The sequence below is a fragment of the Cavia porcellus genome, unplaced genomic scaffold (assembly GCF_034190915.1).
Source record: "Cavia porcellus strain 051 isolate PalLab524CR breed Dunkin Hartley unplaced genomic scaffold, mCavPor4.1 scaffold_27, whole genome shotgun sequence".
In the NCBI taxonomy this organism is placed as follows: Eukaryota; Metazoa; Chordata; class Mammalia; order Rodentia; family Caviidae; genus Cavia; species Cavia porcellus.
This window is the reverse complement of record NW_026947510.1, coordinates 26,753,328-26,769,809: the sequence shown is the minus strand read 5'-3', so window position 1 is coordinate 26,769,809 and position 16,482 is coordinate 26,753,328. Positions and strand designations below refer to the sequence as shown.

Below are 16,482 nucleotides of genomic sequence, written 5' to 3'. Positions count from 1 at the left end.
CTAGCAAGCGAAAGGTCCTAGATTCAATCCTCAGTACCTCAAAACAACACAAACAAATGTTGAGCCAAAGAAGCCAATCAAGGAGAAATTAAGGATACAGGAAAAGGGATAAAACCTAACAACTTCTGTGGGACATAAAGAGAGAATAGGAAATAGCAGGGTAAATAGCAAAACATCACAGGGAGCAAGACGGGAGGTAAATACCTCTTCTCACTCATTCTCTCCCTCATCTTTGCCCTCTCCTTTACAAAAAAAGCATCTCACAATTAAAAATGACCCTCATGTGTTCTCAAGACCTATTACCTATTTGTTTTATATAAATAGGTATTTATATATATTTATATAAATAGGTATTTATATAAGTATTATATATAATAAATATATATTTTTATATAAATAGGTATTTATATATTTATATAAAACATATATTATGGGATGTCAAAATAAGATTACCAAATTTGAATTTGATGAATCCAGGCTGTGACCAAGAATTTGCTTCTTTTAGGTTGTGATTCAGAGTCTTAAGCAATTATGGTTTATGATTCCATTGAAATGTTATAGAAAAAGAACAATTTTATTCATTTACATCAAAAGTAGTAAAATAGTAGTATGTTATTAGTAGTAGAATAGTAGTGTTTTTATAAATATTTGAAATTAACACGAATCCTTCCTGCTATGACAGTCTCTAGTAATTGTTTCTGCATAAAATTTTGAAGACCTATAGTGAAAAGCATTCCTCTATCACTTTTTTTTCATTAGGAATCTAATGAATAACAAATGATTTATTGTTCTAGTAATCTCTGTGTGCCCACTTTATCCCACCCAGCATTGTGGGTCTCTGCTATGGAGGCAATGTATAGAAATCCAGAGAATACCAGTATTTATGACACAGGCAGCTACAGAAGAGAAGGTACCAAAGACTGAGAAAGAAATTGGTGACATTGAGGCATTAAAATGTTGTAGGCAGAGCATGCTTTTAGTGTGTTGGAAAGCAAATGAGTAGTTTCAGTGTGGACTGCTAGAAAAGTCTTTAATCCTTTTCCTAGCATTTTGCATAGTCTCTATTGAATTTTGAAGCATTTGTAGTTGAAGTTGACAATATTAAATACAAATCACTCATAGTTTATTTCACAATTGTCAGAATCCTGCCATTTCATATTTATATTATTATTTCTATAAAGCTAAATATCTAAAGCTTTTGAAGTCTAAAATCACAGAAAAATGCGTACCTCTAATATAAATACTAATTTCCTTTTCCTTCTTTTCTTCCTCCCTTCCTTCTTTTTTCTTTTTTTTTGCCATGCATAGTGAATACATTCATCTTGGGGAATTTACATATATGCACATATGTACATATATAACATAACATTTTAATCATTTTTACTTCTCCTTTCCCTCCCCTCTCTATCTCTCACCATTCCTAGATCTCCTTTGCATCTTCACAAAGTCTGCCTTCCTATTTCCTATCATCTGTGTTTTCTTTTGCTCTTTATTTATACTTTGTATTTTTTATATAAGAGAAACTATATTTAATTTCCTGTATCTGATTTTTTTCACTTAGTGTTATGGTCTCCAGGTACATCCATTTTCTTACAAATGATTGAAATTTATCTTTTTTTATGATTTGTTTTTACATATTTTTTCCCCATGTAGTCGCTGTGCATTTGTAGTTTTTCTTTGGAGATGTGTCTAATTCAATTCAGTTGCCTGTGTTTTGGGCATCTTTAGTACAAATGCTAATTTTCCTTTTTCCTTTTTTTTTTTAGTCTTGGCTACTTATGATTCAGCAGACTGAACAACTTAGTAAGATAATGAAGGCACATGCAGAGGACCTAAACTCTGGACCCTTACATAGGCTTACCATGATGATCAAGGATAAGCAACAGGTGAAGAAGAGTTACATAGGTATTCATCAGCAGATAGAAGCAGAGATGATCAAGGTTTGTCTTTCCATATTGAATTTTTTAATTTGTTTAAATTCACTGAATATTTTATTTTGCATGACTTTAAAAGTATTGATCATTTCCTCACAAGAAATAGGTTTGGCGACATATATGGATTTGTGTGCGGGAGTGTGTGTGTACACTTGTGTGGGACCTTAAAAACTGAACTCAATGTGTTTATACTAACCCACATGCTAGCCCTTTTTTATTTTTTATATTGAGACAGTGGCTTGTTAAGTTCCCTGTGCTAGGCTGGAACCTACAGTCTTCCTGTCTCGGCCTTCCTGTCTCGGCCTTCTGAAGTGCTGAGATTACAGCTGTGACATATTATTACCATTTTATATACAAAATATTACTGATTGTAAGATATTTGTTACCTTTTATACATTTAAGAATAAATGTTTTCAACTATATGTTTGCACTATAATGTAGTTCTTTTAAAAATCATATAGAATATTTTACTTGTTTACTGAAATAACTTTTAGCCTTTTAAAAATTTAATATATAACACTAAGCATAAATAACAGAAAATAGAAGCAAAATAACTTAAGATATTTCTAAATAGTTTTTATACTTACAGCTTATTTCTTTTGATAGTTTCTTAAAGCTGTCTTTATTATGAAATTTTACCAGTACACAAAAGAAAAAAAAATAATAGCATGAACTTCTACCTACTCATCACTTAAAAATTCATTTTATTTTTTCCTATTGTCCCATTCACTTTTTCTTCTACACTGAATTACTTTAAAGAAAATCTCAAGTATGATTTTGTTAATAAATATTTTAGTATGTATTGCTAAAAAAATTCTTTAAAAGACACTATAGTATCCTTAATCTGCCTAAAATGCCAATATAATTCCCCAATGTTAATAAATATCCTATCTTTAATGATTGCCACTTAAATGTTTTTTTTACTATTGCTTTCTTTAAATCAGGGTTCAAATGTAGTCCATATTGCATTTGAATAATTCTCATTTAATCTTTAGGTTTTCCTTCGTGGCCTTTTAAAGAAAGTGCCATTTATTTATTGAAAAAAACTGAGTAATTTGTTTTATAGCAGTGAGTTTCATTCATTTTGGATTTGATGTTAATATCTTATTATATCTCATTTTCCTTCATCTTGTATTTTTCCTGTAAAGTAGAAATTAGATTTACAGGCTTGAGGAGATTATTGTGTTTTTTGGACAAGAATATACCTAAGTGGTCTTGTATACTTGCTGATGTTTTATGTCCAAAGTTGTACAGTGCCCACTTTATTTTTCTGTGATGTTAAACTTCACTAGTGAGTCTCTGTGCTATCAACTAGATAATTTTTCCTTTTTCAGTATCGAGGATTGAGTTACATCCCCAATACTGAATCTTGGGGACTTCATACTGAGCTGTCTCCCCAGCCCTTTTCATTTATTCATTTTTGAAGCTCAGTGACAGTGTGTTACTATGTTGCTGAGGCCGTGTTTGAAATTACCATCCAAGAAGCTTTCCATTAGACTTTCACCTAATAATTTTAGAAGATTAATGCTTATTGCTTAGATTATTACTTTATTTGAATTTGTGCAACACTTGCACAGTATTTTACTTTTATCATTTTCTACCCTTATCTACTTTTCAAAGCAAGTTAGCTAAAATTTTTGTGTAAAGAATATATTCCTGTATCAACTCTTTGGTTCTATAAACTATATTTCATTTAGGAAAACCTAGAGAAGTGCTTACTTTATCTAGTTAATTTGCCAATGTGCGGAATAATGAATTGGTTCTTCACCAATTCAGAATTAACCAGAATTTTGGATTTGATGTTAATAACTCTGGTTAATACAGAATTAACCAGAGTTTATCTTGAAAGAATGATTTGGCTTATTACGCAGTGTTTTTCTCTGTGCCATCAAGAACATTTGTGATTCAGAATCTTTCAGTATGTGGTCTCAGATTGTTTTCCAAGTTGCTGGTGCCTCTTCTGCTTGTTTTTAATGCTGTCTCTTTCTCAGTATTTAGAAGGCATACTGGAAGATGTACAAACTTCTGGGATTTATGTTTTTACTTAAATTGTTTAAGTAGCTTTTTTACTATCAGGTCAAAGAGTTACATTTGTTTATTTATCCACATAAACAGTAGTCAGATTCATACATGTTGTGTGTGACCCCTGGCTTGATTGCTGCCTGGTCAAAGTGCTTATCTCTGTGAATAGGATGCATCTTCTTTACAGAGATGTTAAAGTGTTTAAAAAAAGTGCATGTTAGAACTGGTGAAATAGGATTGTTAAGTTATTATTAAAGAACATGCATTACAATAAAAATACTTAGTTTTTAATGATAGAAAAGACTTATGTTGCAAATTACTTACCATAACATTTCATTTTTTGAGGCACTTAAAATATTCTTGACTAGTTTAAATTTAAACATTTAGCAAATTATGCATTTTGTTTCTTTGACAGGTTACAAAAACAGAATTGGAGAAATTAAAATCTAGTTATCGACAGTTAATCAGAGAAATGAATTCTGCCAAAGAGAAATACAAAGAAGCTTTAGCTAAAGGTATGACAAAATTATGAAAAATGTTTATGATTTTTATTTTTGTAAATTGAAAGTTGTCTTTATAAGCAGCAGAGTAATTCCATTTAGAGCAGTTAAATTATGAAGTATCAGAATGAACCAGACCGCTTGTCATTCTATTTTTTTTTTTTTTGTATTTTAAATGATTAGTAGTTTCTCTTTCTATCTCTCTTTCTCTCTCTTTTTTCTTTTCTGAGACAGGGTCTTTCTGTGTAGTCCAGGCTATTTATTTAAAAAAATTTTTAGTTTTTTTTGGTACTGGGAATTAAACTTACAACCTCTTGTTTGCTTAAGCTGCTGAGCTAAACCCCGGCTTTTTTTTTTTACTTTAAGTTTGGTATATGTCTTTGAAGGGATTTGTCCATTTCATTAAAGTTTTTGAATTTATTAAGCTGTCCATATTATTCCTTTACTTACTTTTACATTTATGGCAAAGTTTCCTTTTTCATCTTTGGTCTTAGTACTTTGTATTATTTTCCCCTAATAATCTGGCTAGAGGTATATCACATTTATTAGTCTTTTTAAAGATCAACTTTGGATTCTTTGAGTTTTACTAACATTTTCCTTTTCATTTTATTGATTAATGCTGTGCTGTTTGTTATTTCCTTCTTTAGGATGGTTTAGGCTTATTTGCACTACTATTTTGCAGTGCTGGGATTGAACCAAGGGCCTTGCTAGGCAAGTGTGCTACTACTGAGCTATAACTAAAGTCCTCAGAAATTTTTGTATGTGTTTTGTTTATTTTCAGTTCAGAATACTTGCTAATTTTCTTTTTTGACTTTTACTTTGATTCATAGATTATTTAGAAGTATATTGTTTAGTTCCTTAATGTTTCGACACTTTTCTAGAGTTTTTTTTTCTATTTTTTGGTTTTTAAATTAATTACATGGTGGTATAAGAATACCTTTTATGACTTTATTACTTTAACATTCATTCATACACTTCATTGTGGTTTATAATATAGTCTATTTTAGTAAATGGTTAACATTTGCTGGGTAAGAAAGTGTTTCCTGCAGTTTCCTGCACTTAATCTGTCTTGTCAGTTTGGTCTTGTTGGTTTAGTAGTGTTCAAATTTTTTATGTTCATAATGATTTTGGGGATACTTGTTTTATCAATTATTAAAAGAGGTTATTGAATTATCTCCAATTATAATTGTGAATTTATCTGTTTTATTTTTCACTTAAGTATAACTTTAAATATTGTTTCATTATTTTGTAAATAGTGTTAGGACCTTACAGTGATATAGTTCTGTTTCTTTTCACTTTTGTTGTGATGTATTTTACTTTTTCATATATAATAAACTTCTCATATGGTTAGTGTTTTTGCCTTTGCCTAATCAATTATCTTTAAAATAAATTGCAATACTATATAAACTATCATTCATCATCTTGCATTTTTATTCCTTCATCTACAGTATCATTTTAATTAGTCTATTTACCTAAATATTTCTTTTAATATAAATCTGTAACTGATTTTTTCAGCTTTTCTAGGTCTGAAAAAGTCTTCATTCCACTTTTATTTTTGGTACTGAGTAGAATTTGACAGGTTTTTTTTCTGTTTATGCTTTTAAAGATGTAGCTATATTGCCTTGTCAAGGAAAAAAATCTACTGTAATCTTATATTAGTTCTGCAGGTTTTATTTCCCTTTGCTAACTTTTAAGATTTTCTTATTACAGTTTTGAGTGATTGAAACATGATTTATTATATCATAGTTTAAATTTTAAAAATCTCTTGTATTTTTTTGAGCTTCTTATACCTGAGAGTTTATGGGTTTTTTTTATCAAATTTGAAAACATTTGGCCATTATTTCTTCACATACTTTTTTTGCCTCTCTCTTCAGACCCCAGTTACCCATATATTAGGCTGTTTGTACTTGTCCGACAGCCTCTGCTCTAGTCAGTTTTTCCCCTTGTTCTTTTTCTCTGAGTCCCATTTTGGTTAGTTTTGTGGTGTCAAGAAGCACACTGTCTTTTTTTTTCTGCAACGTCTAGTCTACCTTTAATCCTATTGAGTGTTTTTTAAAAATTGTTCTACCTGTGTATTTTGGCTTCATAAGTATGATTTGGGTCTTAAAGTTTCCACTTACCTACTTTTTGACAAAAGTATGACTAGGAATAACTGCTTTAATGTCATCCACTAACTGCAATGTGTATTGGCTACTTTCAGTTGATTTATTATTCCTTTATTGTGGTAGATTTTCCTGTGTCTTTGCATGCTTCTTACCTGTCGTAGTGAATTTTACTTTGTGTACACTGGGTCTCATTAACATTTATTTGCTTTTTTGCCTTTCAGTTATGTGGTTGGATCCCAGAACCTTGTATGTACAAGACTAGAGCTGTACCATTTTTAACAGCATCTGAGTCCTAACATTTTTAATGCTAGGAGACTTTTCATAGGAGAAAATGTAAAACGTACTCATTTACAATAGAGAAAGAGTGATAAATTTTTACTTATGAAATCATTGAACTTTGGAAATAATATTATTGGTACCTTTTTTGAGTTCAGGCTCACCCTAAGATTCATGTTCCTATTTTTTTCTGTATGACATGTATAAAAGTACTTTTCCATGTACAACATATATTTCCTTTGGTATAATGAACTGGGAATTCATATAAGGCTGTATCTAACTTTTCTTCAGTGTAAACTCAATAATTCAAGTCTTTGTTTTTGTTTGTTTGATTTTTTGAGCCAGGTCTTCCTGTGAGATTCAGGCTGGCCTTGAACTCATTTTGTACCACAGGCTGACATCAAACTTGTGGCAGTCCTCCTGGCTCAGCTTTCAGAGTACTAGGATTACGGGCGTGCACTCTTATGACTGGCTAATAACTCAAGTCTTTGTATACTATGTGTGATATATATATGTGTATGTATACACTGAAATATCATTTAGTTATATATTCTGACTACCTGATTGATTCTACATGACTAGAATTATCCTGTGATTTTGTATCTATTAAGCTTCAAAATACTCATGATAGTATTTGTGAGACTTTCTGTTACATGAATAGACATTGAGTGCTTTTGCTTTATTTATCATGCATCATATTTAAGAAAAAATACTATTTTACACTTGCTCATGACAGTCAAATTTGGAAAATACTGAACTCACACATCTCCTCTTATGTTGAGTTGGGGAACAAACTCTTCTTTTTATATGAGAAACAAAAAAGTGCTAAGGTATTGTTAAACTGGATACGTACAATTCCTGTACAATTTATACAAAGTAAAAGCTGCCTATTACTAGAACTGTGGGGAGTAGCTTTGAATCTCATTCAAAAGTAAATGTTTCTGCAATTGGGAAGTAGATTTTCTTAAATAACCTCTTCATGCATTATGAATAGTTTTGTGATATTTTATAGCCAATTAAAATTGATTAGATTTTTTTGAGTTGTCTCTTTAGTGTACCTTAATTATAAAAACCAGTTTGAAATGAGTTCAATTTGAGACAGATGGTTAAATTTATACAGTATTAAAATAAATCCAAATTTTAAAAAAGAAGACTTTTTAAGGAGTCACTCGTGCTGCTTTTTCCTTTTCTTTTCTTTTTTTTTTTTTGTCTTTTTCCTTTTTATCGATACCGAGGATTGAACTCATGACTGGCTGCTTGCAAAGCAGGCACTTATGCCACTGAGCTAAATCCTCAGCCCCTCACTCGTGCTTCTTAAGGGTTGATTTCTTCAGTATGAACTCAGTAAGAATGGTAACTATCCTTCTTTTTCAATAATTTAAACATTGGAATTATGTAATGTGGTGTTACAGCTTATATATAGATGTATCCCCACCCAAGGCTCATGTGGTCATGGGATGCAGTGCTGGGATTAAGACTGTCCCATTCTGGGTGTTAGTTTTACCTGCCCTAAAAGTGGGTAGCCTGGATAGATATAAGGGACAGAAAAAGGGTCCCTGCTTGTCACTTGTTGCTCTCTGCCTGCCATGAACTATTTCTCCTCTGTGATATGCCCACCCTGTCTTGGAGCCAGCCAACAAATCTCAACAAACTTTGAGACAAATAAACCTTTCTCCTTTAACTTGTGTCAGGTATTTTGTCTCAGCAATGAGTGACTAGGATGACAAGTGACTAGGATGTGGTAAGTGGAGGTTTTCTAAATATTCAGGCATTCAAATTTAATTGGTTCATATATGGAAGAAATACATTTTGGTACAGAGTTGCTAAAGTTTAAGGTAGCATTCCAGCTACAATTGTTAATTTTCAGTTTTATTGAAATTATCTGAAAGTGAGCCATTGTTTGTTTTTTTAAAAATTTGCTCATTTATATATATATATATATGAAAAACTAGATATATATATATCTAACTTATGGCATGAATGCTTTTCATTGCAGAGAGCTTAATATGACTTTACAAGGTCATTAAGAGTAATGACACTTTTAGTTACTAGTTTAACTTGCATTGGGATAAACCTGTGCAGAAACTCAAGTGACAATTAAAATATTGGCAATAGATGGTGAAATAATGTGGAACAGGATATGCTACATGATGCATTTATATTTTTTGTCTAACCTCTTCAAGATAAAGTACATACATTAATTTGTCCATACTTTGCTTAGTTTTGTTAAATAAGCAAATCTCAGTTTCAGAGAGAAAGATACTAAGACAGCTTGTATTCTTTTTGATTTTCTTTTATATTTTTTAGTCAAACTCCTTAGAAATACTAATTTTTAACGTAGCAGACTGTCAGCCTCCTGAGTCCTGGGATTTTAGGCGTGCACCACCGTGCCCAGCTCCTTTTTCCCTATCAAGGTTTCTCCCTAAAATTTTAAAACTTCTTTATAATTTTAAAGTAAAATTGTAACTCTAAAACTCTACCACTAATAGTCCATTCTCTTTTGTGGATGGTACAGATATTTTTGACTGGTTTGGTATTTGTCATTTGGCTTTACTTCAGAATGATGATAGTCTAGGTACTACTGTATTTGTAATAAATTGTTCTTTGAATCTTGTATCTTGTGCAAGCATCCATGAAACTATGGCAGGATACCTTGTTAGCAAGCAAATAGGGTACAATCTCATTGTTCTTGACAAAGATTTGTATATCTGTTCATTTGATTTTTTTCCCTTCATAATTTCCAAAGTTTCTTCCTTTTCGCCCTCCTCACTGTGTACACATTTCGTTTTAGTCGTTGCGCCATCTGAAGAGTCTGCTTCCTAGGGTGGCTTCCTTCATTTTTCACGTGTGCTTCCCAGTCCCCTTCTGCTGTTAGTGCTTTTATCTAGTTCACTTGTTAAGTATTTTCACAGATAGATCAACGTTCTTTTCCTAATGGTGGTTCTAGATCTGTTTTTTTCTCCCTCCTTATTGCATTTTTATTTCTTCTTTTCCTCCCCAGCAGGCCCCTCGTCTTCATGAGGGTCTGTAGTAATAGGAGGTCATCTGCAGAGATTTGGCATTATTTTTCTACAGAGAACCAACTTGAAATCTGGACTTTCCTGGCCTTTGACTATTATTATGCTGTATGTTTTATCTTTCTTGTTGTTATGATTTGGATGATAATGCAGGATCTTTTGAATTATGCTGCTGCCAGTCTCCCAGGTGCTAGAATCCACCATTCAGAGCTTTTGTACTTTATGGAATATAGATTTGGAAATGGCATGCCATTTAATTTTCAGGTTATTGAAAACTGTGGGCCAGCTGAATGAAGAAACCACTATATGCAAAGAAATGCTATTACCCAGAATTGGAGAGTTTGTTCTTTAAAGTATACTGGATTTTGAAATGAAATATGATTTTAGTCTCCTGAATAGTTTACAATATGTAATAAGTGTTCGATAAATATCTCTTGATTGATAAATCAATTCTTATAGAAGGAAATTTACTAAAAAGAGCAGAATATGGATGTATCAGTTGTACTTTTGGAGACTTTAATAACAACATATAATCATGAAATGTTTTAGTTCTCCACATTTTAGTCTTTATTTAGTCTTTGCTATACACTGAATTTTGATAATTTTCTGATGTTAGATCTCCATCTCAACTTAAGAATTAGGAAAGACAGAGAATTTAACTCCTACATTTTAAAATTAGGTGCTACAGTTTAGATTAAATAACTTGTATAGGGGTTGCACAGCTAATGAAAGAAGGAACTGAGACTAAAGTGGACTTCTTACTATTATTATTGTCTAGGTCATTCGTTGTTTCCACATTTCACACTTGAATTTAACTTTAACGTGAATAAACATATTTGTACAAGTCCTCATTTTCTTCTTGCTCAGTGTACCTAGGATACCAATTATAAAGTGATAAATAAAAATTGTGAACTTGAGTAATTTTTAGAAAAAAAGGAAAATGTAAGTTGGTAAAGTGTTTAGTTATTCAAATCAAAGCAGATTTTAGTTGGAAAAAATTTAGAAAGTAATAATTTTAGAGTGAGGAATCTTGTTTATTATCAGGAGGTTTTCTACATGATATTCAACAAATGAAGTTTATTACAAACTTCAGAAGTTTGTAATAAAAACACTTGACTTTCTAAACTAACTTAATGAGTAGTCTAGCTTGTCTCTTGTAAATGTCAAACTTACATAATTGAGTTTTGTGAGCTTCATAATGTTGTTTATGGGATAACATGTTGTATACACACTCTGTTATTATAAAACATTAGACAGATTTGTCAACAAGTGGTGGCAAAAGAATTATAATTCAGTCGTTTTATGAATTTCATTATGTGGAAAGGAAAAATTGGATGTCTTTCTTACTGTTAATTGACACAGAACAACACCATGCCCTGTGTCTGTGCCTCTTATCGTCTAAGAAAAAGGATATTACAGCAGAATGACAATGCCTTGTTGATAATGATTTATTCAGCATAGGTATTTTACATAACCTTTAATTTCTCATGTGGATATTTAAAAGTTAAGAAAGTATTCTAGTGTTCTAGAGTCTAGTGCTCTGAGTCAACAAGCTATATGGCAAGAATTATATCAGTTTCTGGAAATAATTTTAGCAACTGAATAGAATTAAAAAATTTATTGTAACTTTGGTCTTCATATAATATTAACATTTTTGGGTGTTATTTAGTCTTTACCTGACTTTCAATGTTTACTTTAAACAATTCAGGGACAAGTACAGTTAAATTCCTTTCCAAATCTTGAGAATCATACTTACAAGGAAGGAAGAGAGGGATAGACAGGTAGATAAATTGACAGGCAGTGTGCATGCCACAGGACACCTTACAAACGAATGCAGCGCATGTGGGAGCACTTGAGTGCGGTGGCCCACACATATAATCTGAGCACTCAAGGGACTGAGGCAAGAGGACTGCAAGTTTAAACCCATCCTGAATAATTTAGTGAGACTCTTATCTCAAAATGAAAAATAAAAGGACTGGAAATGTAGCTCAGTGTGGAGGCCTTGGGTGCAATCCTTTTAAAAAATGTATACGCTGTAGAGCACCCTTCTTCCGAAGAAACATACTAAAGCATAAGCTTAAATTCAATTTTAAAGTGCAGAGTGTTTTTGAAGAATTTATTAATGCTATTGTTGTAGTTATTATTTTAGTATAATGGATTCTGCATTGGGTATTTTCAGAGGCATTTAATGTTTTCTTAAGTATTATTAACTACTGATAAATGGTTGATAATTAGATTTTGGCTATGATAGTCTTTGTCAGGTTTGGTCATTCAGTGTACATATAAAGAGAAAAAGCATCTGTGAAATTCTTAACTTTCCTAATGTTGTTTGTAGCATAAAATCTTAGTGACTTGGGTGTTATGCATTTAGTGCATTCATTGTGCACCAGATAGAAAGACAGATGGGTAGTATGCAGTTTAAAAATCTGTGCAAATAGGAAGACAGATGGGTGATTTAAGTGGTTAAAATGACTATGAAAATATTTGTGTCAAGATCATGACGCCTAAAGTTAAGCTAAAAATTTTAAGAGTTAATTAGTAGTAGAATTCATACAAGAGTGAGTTTTTAAAAGCATAACATTAAATATGGAAGAAATTGAATTCATTAGTTGTATTTTTTTAGCTTCCAATAAAAGTTAATGGATTAGAGTGCAGTACTCAAATACTTTTGCCTGGTACCTGCTTATTTTCTTATTATGAACATGTAGACTATAGCTTATTACTTGTAATTGATTTATCTGGATAGTTGTACATGATCTTTTGAATTGTTGTCAAAAGTAATTTGTTCTGTTTAAAGTAACAGAAACAAATTAGTTTTTAAAATAGTGAATTAAAACACAGACAAAAGTTAAAAAAAATCATTAAAATGAACCTCATAAGGATAGTGGTTGTGCTGCTTCAGCAGTTTCGGTTGGAGCTGGTAAACTGTCAATTCATTTAGCCATAATGTCACCTAGCATGTTACCCAGAAGATGAGTTTCTGTATGGGCAGGTATGCATCTTGGATCTTGAGTGCTAGCTGAACGTGCAGGAGTTTCATCCTGACTTGTGTGGGTGAGGAGAAACAGGAGGCAGTTATTTGTAGAAGAAACCTTCAGGACTAGCTGCAGACATGTCGCTTGCAATGATTCTTGAGGACTTTTAATCAAATGTATTTCTGAAAGAAGGGTGTTAAGCATCAATATTCACATATAAAAATGTTATGTATTCTGTGAAGTAACAATATATTAAAGTCATTTATTAGTTGCTACACTTTTAAAATTATTGCATATACATATAGAATGAATTTGCACTCCTTGAGGGATTTATATTAACTGATGAAAAAAGCTTATTTGATTCAAATAAACATTTTTAAATATTAAAAATTCAAATAGAATAGAATTTTTAAAAGACCGCAGAGCAAACCAGATATAGTGGCACATGCCTGTAATCCCAGCACTCAAGAGGCTGAGGCAGGAGACTTGTCATAAGTTGAATGAAGGCCAGCCTATGCTACATAACAAGACCTTGTCTTAAAAAAACAAACAAACAATAACAACAAAATTACAAAGCATACCTCACTTTTTTGACAATTATTTGACACCTAATCAAAGCCCTAAATTTTTTCCCCAGTTTTTATTTTTATTTGTACATATTTGCATTACATAATGATTACATTTTTTGTGAGGAGTTGGTATACGTACATAACTCATCTCCATTCTTTTTCATCTCCTTTTCCTCCCTATTCCGTCCATGTCTTGATCCTATGAAAAAAAATCTTTGTCTCCTTCCTTATTATCTGTTTTTTATTCTGCTTTTTATTTATATTTTGAGTTTCTTATATAAGAACAGCCAGGTAATGTTTAAACTTATGTGTCTGATTTACTTTATGTAACATTTTAGTTGCAAAGTGCATTCCTTTTTACTACAAATGACTTATTTATCCTTCTATATAGATGTGGAAGAGTAGTGCTCCATTGTATAAATACCATAGTTTCTTTATCCATTCATTTGTTGATGGACATGTAGGCTACCTTGGAGACTTAGCTCTTGTGAATTGTGCTGCTGTAACCATGGAAATACATGTATGAGTGTAATATAATGTCTTTAATTCCTTGGGGAAGATACGTAGTAGGAAAGTAACTGGGTCAAATGGAATTTCTAGTTGTAGTATTTGAAGAAGAATCCCTGTATTGATCTCCATAGTAATTATACTAGTTTACATTCTCACTAGCAATGTGGAAGGGATTTTTTTTCCCCAGCAGCCTCACTAGCATTTGTTACTGTTTGATTTCTTAGTGATAGCCATTCTTTCTGGAATAAAATGGAATCTCAGTGTTGTTTTAATGTGCATTTCTCTAATGTTTCTTCATGTGTTTATTGATCATTTGTACTTCTTCTGGGAGGTATTATTCATTTTTGCTGCCTATTTTCAATTGTTTTTTTTTAATTGGGGAAGTCGAATTGTTTTGAATTCTTTATATATTCTAGATACTAGTTTGCTGAGGAATAGCTGGCAAATTTTTTTCCCTATTCCGTAGGTTGCCTCTTCACTCTATTGGTTGACTCTTTTTGCTCTACAGAAACTGTTTAATTTGATATATCCCATTTGTTGATTTATGGTACTGTTTCTTGTGTCATTCCAGTTCATTTGAGAAAGTCTTTGCCTACACCTACATCTTAAAGAGTTTTACCTATTTAATCTAATTATTTAGGTAACTGTGGTACTGGTACATGGAATAAGATATACCATGCTGTGGGTTGTAGTCAAAAAAGGGTAAAGAACTAATTCTTTGGTATTTTAAGTTTTTTTTTCCTCTGATTTCCTTCATATCAGAACTGAATTACAATATTTGATTCCTTTTTGCCAATGTAGTATTAGAATCTGTTAACCAACAATGAAAGAGAATAAAGTACTCTTATGAAAAAAAATACTTTTTTGTCATTGAGAAGTTCTTGATGTTATAAAGTAAAATAGATCTTCTGGGTCAACATTTTGTGAAATAACTTGGAGAGTTATTAATATCCCTGTGTGCAGAAGCCAGGTAATGATGGACTATAGCTAAAGAGTTATATTCTGTAAAATAATTGTGTATTTCCCTGAGGAAAGGTCAATGGTTCTAACAGTACTTGGAAACACTAGAATTTGTGTTAGTAGTAACATTTCAGTCTGTTGGAAGGTTTCTTTCCTTTTATGTGTGTAGTCCCAATGATTCAGAATTACAAAGGAAAAGAGAAATGCAAAGGATTTGTGTTTTTCATTTTGTTGTTCATTTACAAGTGGTTATTGAGCCTAAACAGAGGAAATTATCTGGCGTCAAAAATTCTCAATTTAAAGTTTGTTTCAGGGATAGCATTAATTAGTAGGATTTCCTTGGAAAAAAAAATAAATCCTTTTAAAAGTTTCTAAATCTCAGTTGATAAAAATAGTTTACTCTATTAATGCCAAAAATATTTGTTTAAAATTTTACTTTATTTATATATTCATTCTCTTGTTTTGGTAATCTGTCAATATTTTATAAATATAAAAAAGAACCACCAAACTTTTGATTAATTACATTGTGAACATCTCTTGTATTACTTGCACATAAGTCTGAATTCCTCTGCTTAGATTTCAGGTCATTCAATGCCTAGCATTGTCCTGTCTATACAGATGCTGTATTGCTTCATCCCTCCACCCCCAAGCTGCTTTCTCGTCTTACCTATGTCACATTGCTTTTTCTTTACATAGAGTCATTCAGTATTCCATTTACCAGGCTGTACATCAAGGACTCTGTTTTCATATTCTAAATTCTGAATGTTTAGTAGAATTCTGAATAATCTTCAGTTCATAATCATTGAATAGGAGGAATTATTGTCTAACTTACACATTTTTATATGTACCACATCCTTAAAAGTCCGCTTTCCCTACAAAGCTTCTTTTGATTGTATTTATCTTACCAATGTCTTAGACCTCAGAATTTAACCATTTTTTTTTGTACTGACGTGTGCTTGCCAGACAGGTACTTGTGCCACTGAGCTACATCCCTGGCTAAAATTTAACATTATTTTCAAGCTTTCTTGTTTATAGAGTTTCATGTGTATTGCTGTTCCGATTTGATATGAGCTCCTTGAATGTTTTGTATAACCACAGTTTTTGAGTAGTATATTTATTTTGAGTCACTACATATTTTACTATATATCATGCGCCTTTTTGTGGTAGTATCTGTTGAACTGTTAAATAGTTTTTCATAAAACTCCACATATAGTATATATTCAATAAAATTATGATTTTTACAAATTATGAAATAATATAAACTAATGCTAATCCATACTGTATATAGTGAAGATAAAACTTCCTTATCTTTTTGCTTCTGTGTTTTCTTCAGGGAAGGAAACAGAAAAGGCCAAGGAACGTTATGACAAAGCCACAATGAAACTTCATGTGTTGCATAATCAGTATGTGCTGGCATTGAAAGGGACTCAGCTTCATCAAAATCAGTATTATGATACCACGCTTCCTCTGCTTCTGGATTCTTTACAGAAAATGCAAGAAGAAATGATAAAAGCACTGTAAGATATAGTTTCTATTTATCATAAAATTTCTCCAAAAATAATTTCAAAATATTTTTCCTATAGTTAAGCTTTGCTTCCTGAACTACATTATTAT

General features: G+C 31.6%; 1 protein-coding gene across 25 annotated transcripts in view; it reads left to right on the top strand.

Annotated features, from left to right (window-relative positions):
* The window catches only part of LOC100723598 (tyrosine-protein kinase Fer), a 449,398-nt gene that overhangs the window by 52,960 nt on the left and 379,956 nt on the right, over positions 1–16,482 (top strand). For all 25 annotated transcript variants that reach the window (XR_010043814.1, XR_010043815.1, XR_010043819.1 and 22 more), the window contains 3 exons: positions 1,767–1,940; positions 4,372–4,471; positions 16,202–16,385. Coding sequence is in view for 15 of the 25 variants with exons in the window: in XM_063238109.1 (XP_063094179.1) it covers positions 1,767–1,940; positions 4,372–4,471; positions 16,202–16,385 (458 nt within the window). In the remaining 10 variants the exon portion in view is untranslated. The remainder of the gene's footprint in view (positions 1–1,766; positions 1,941–4,371; positions 4,472–16,201; positions 16,386–16,482) is intronic.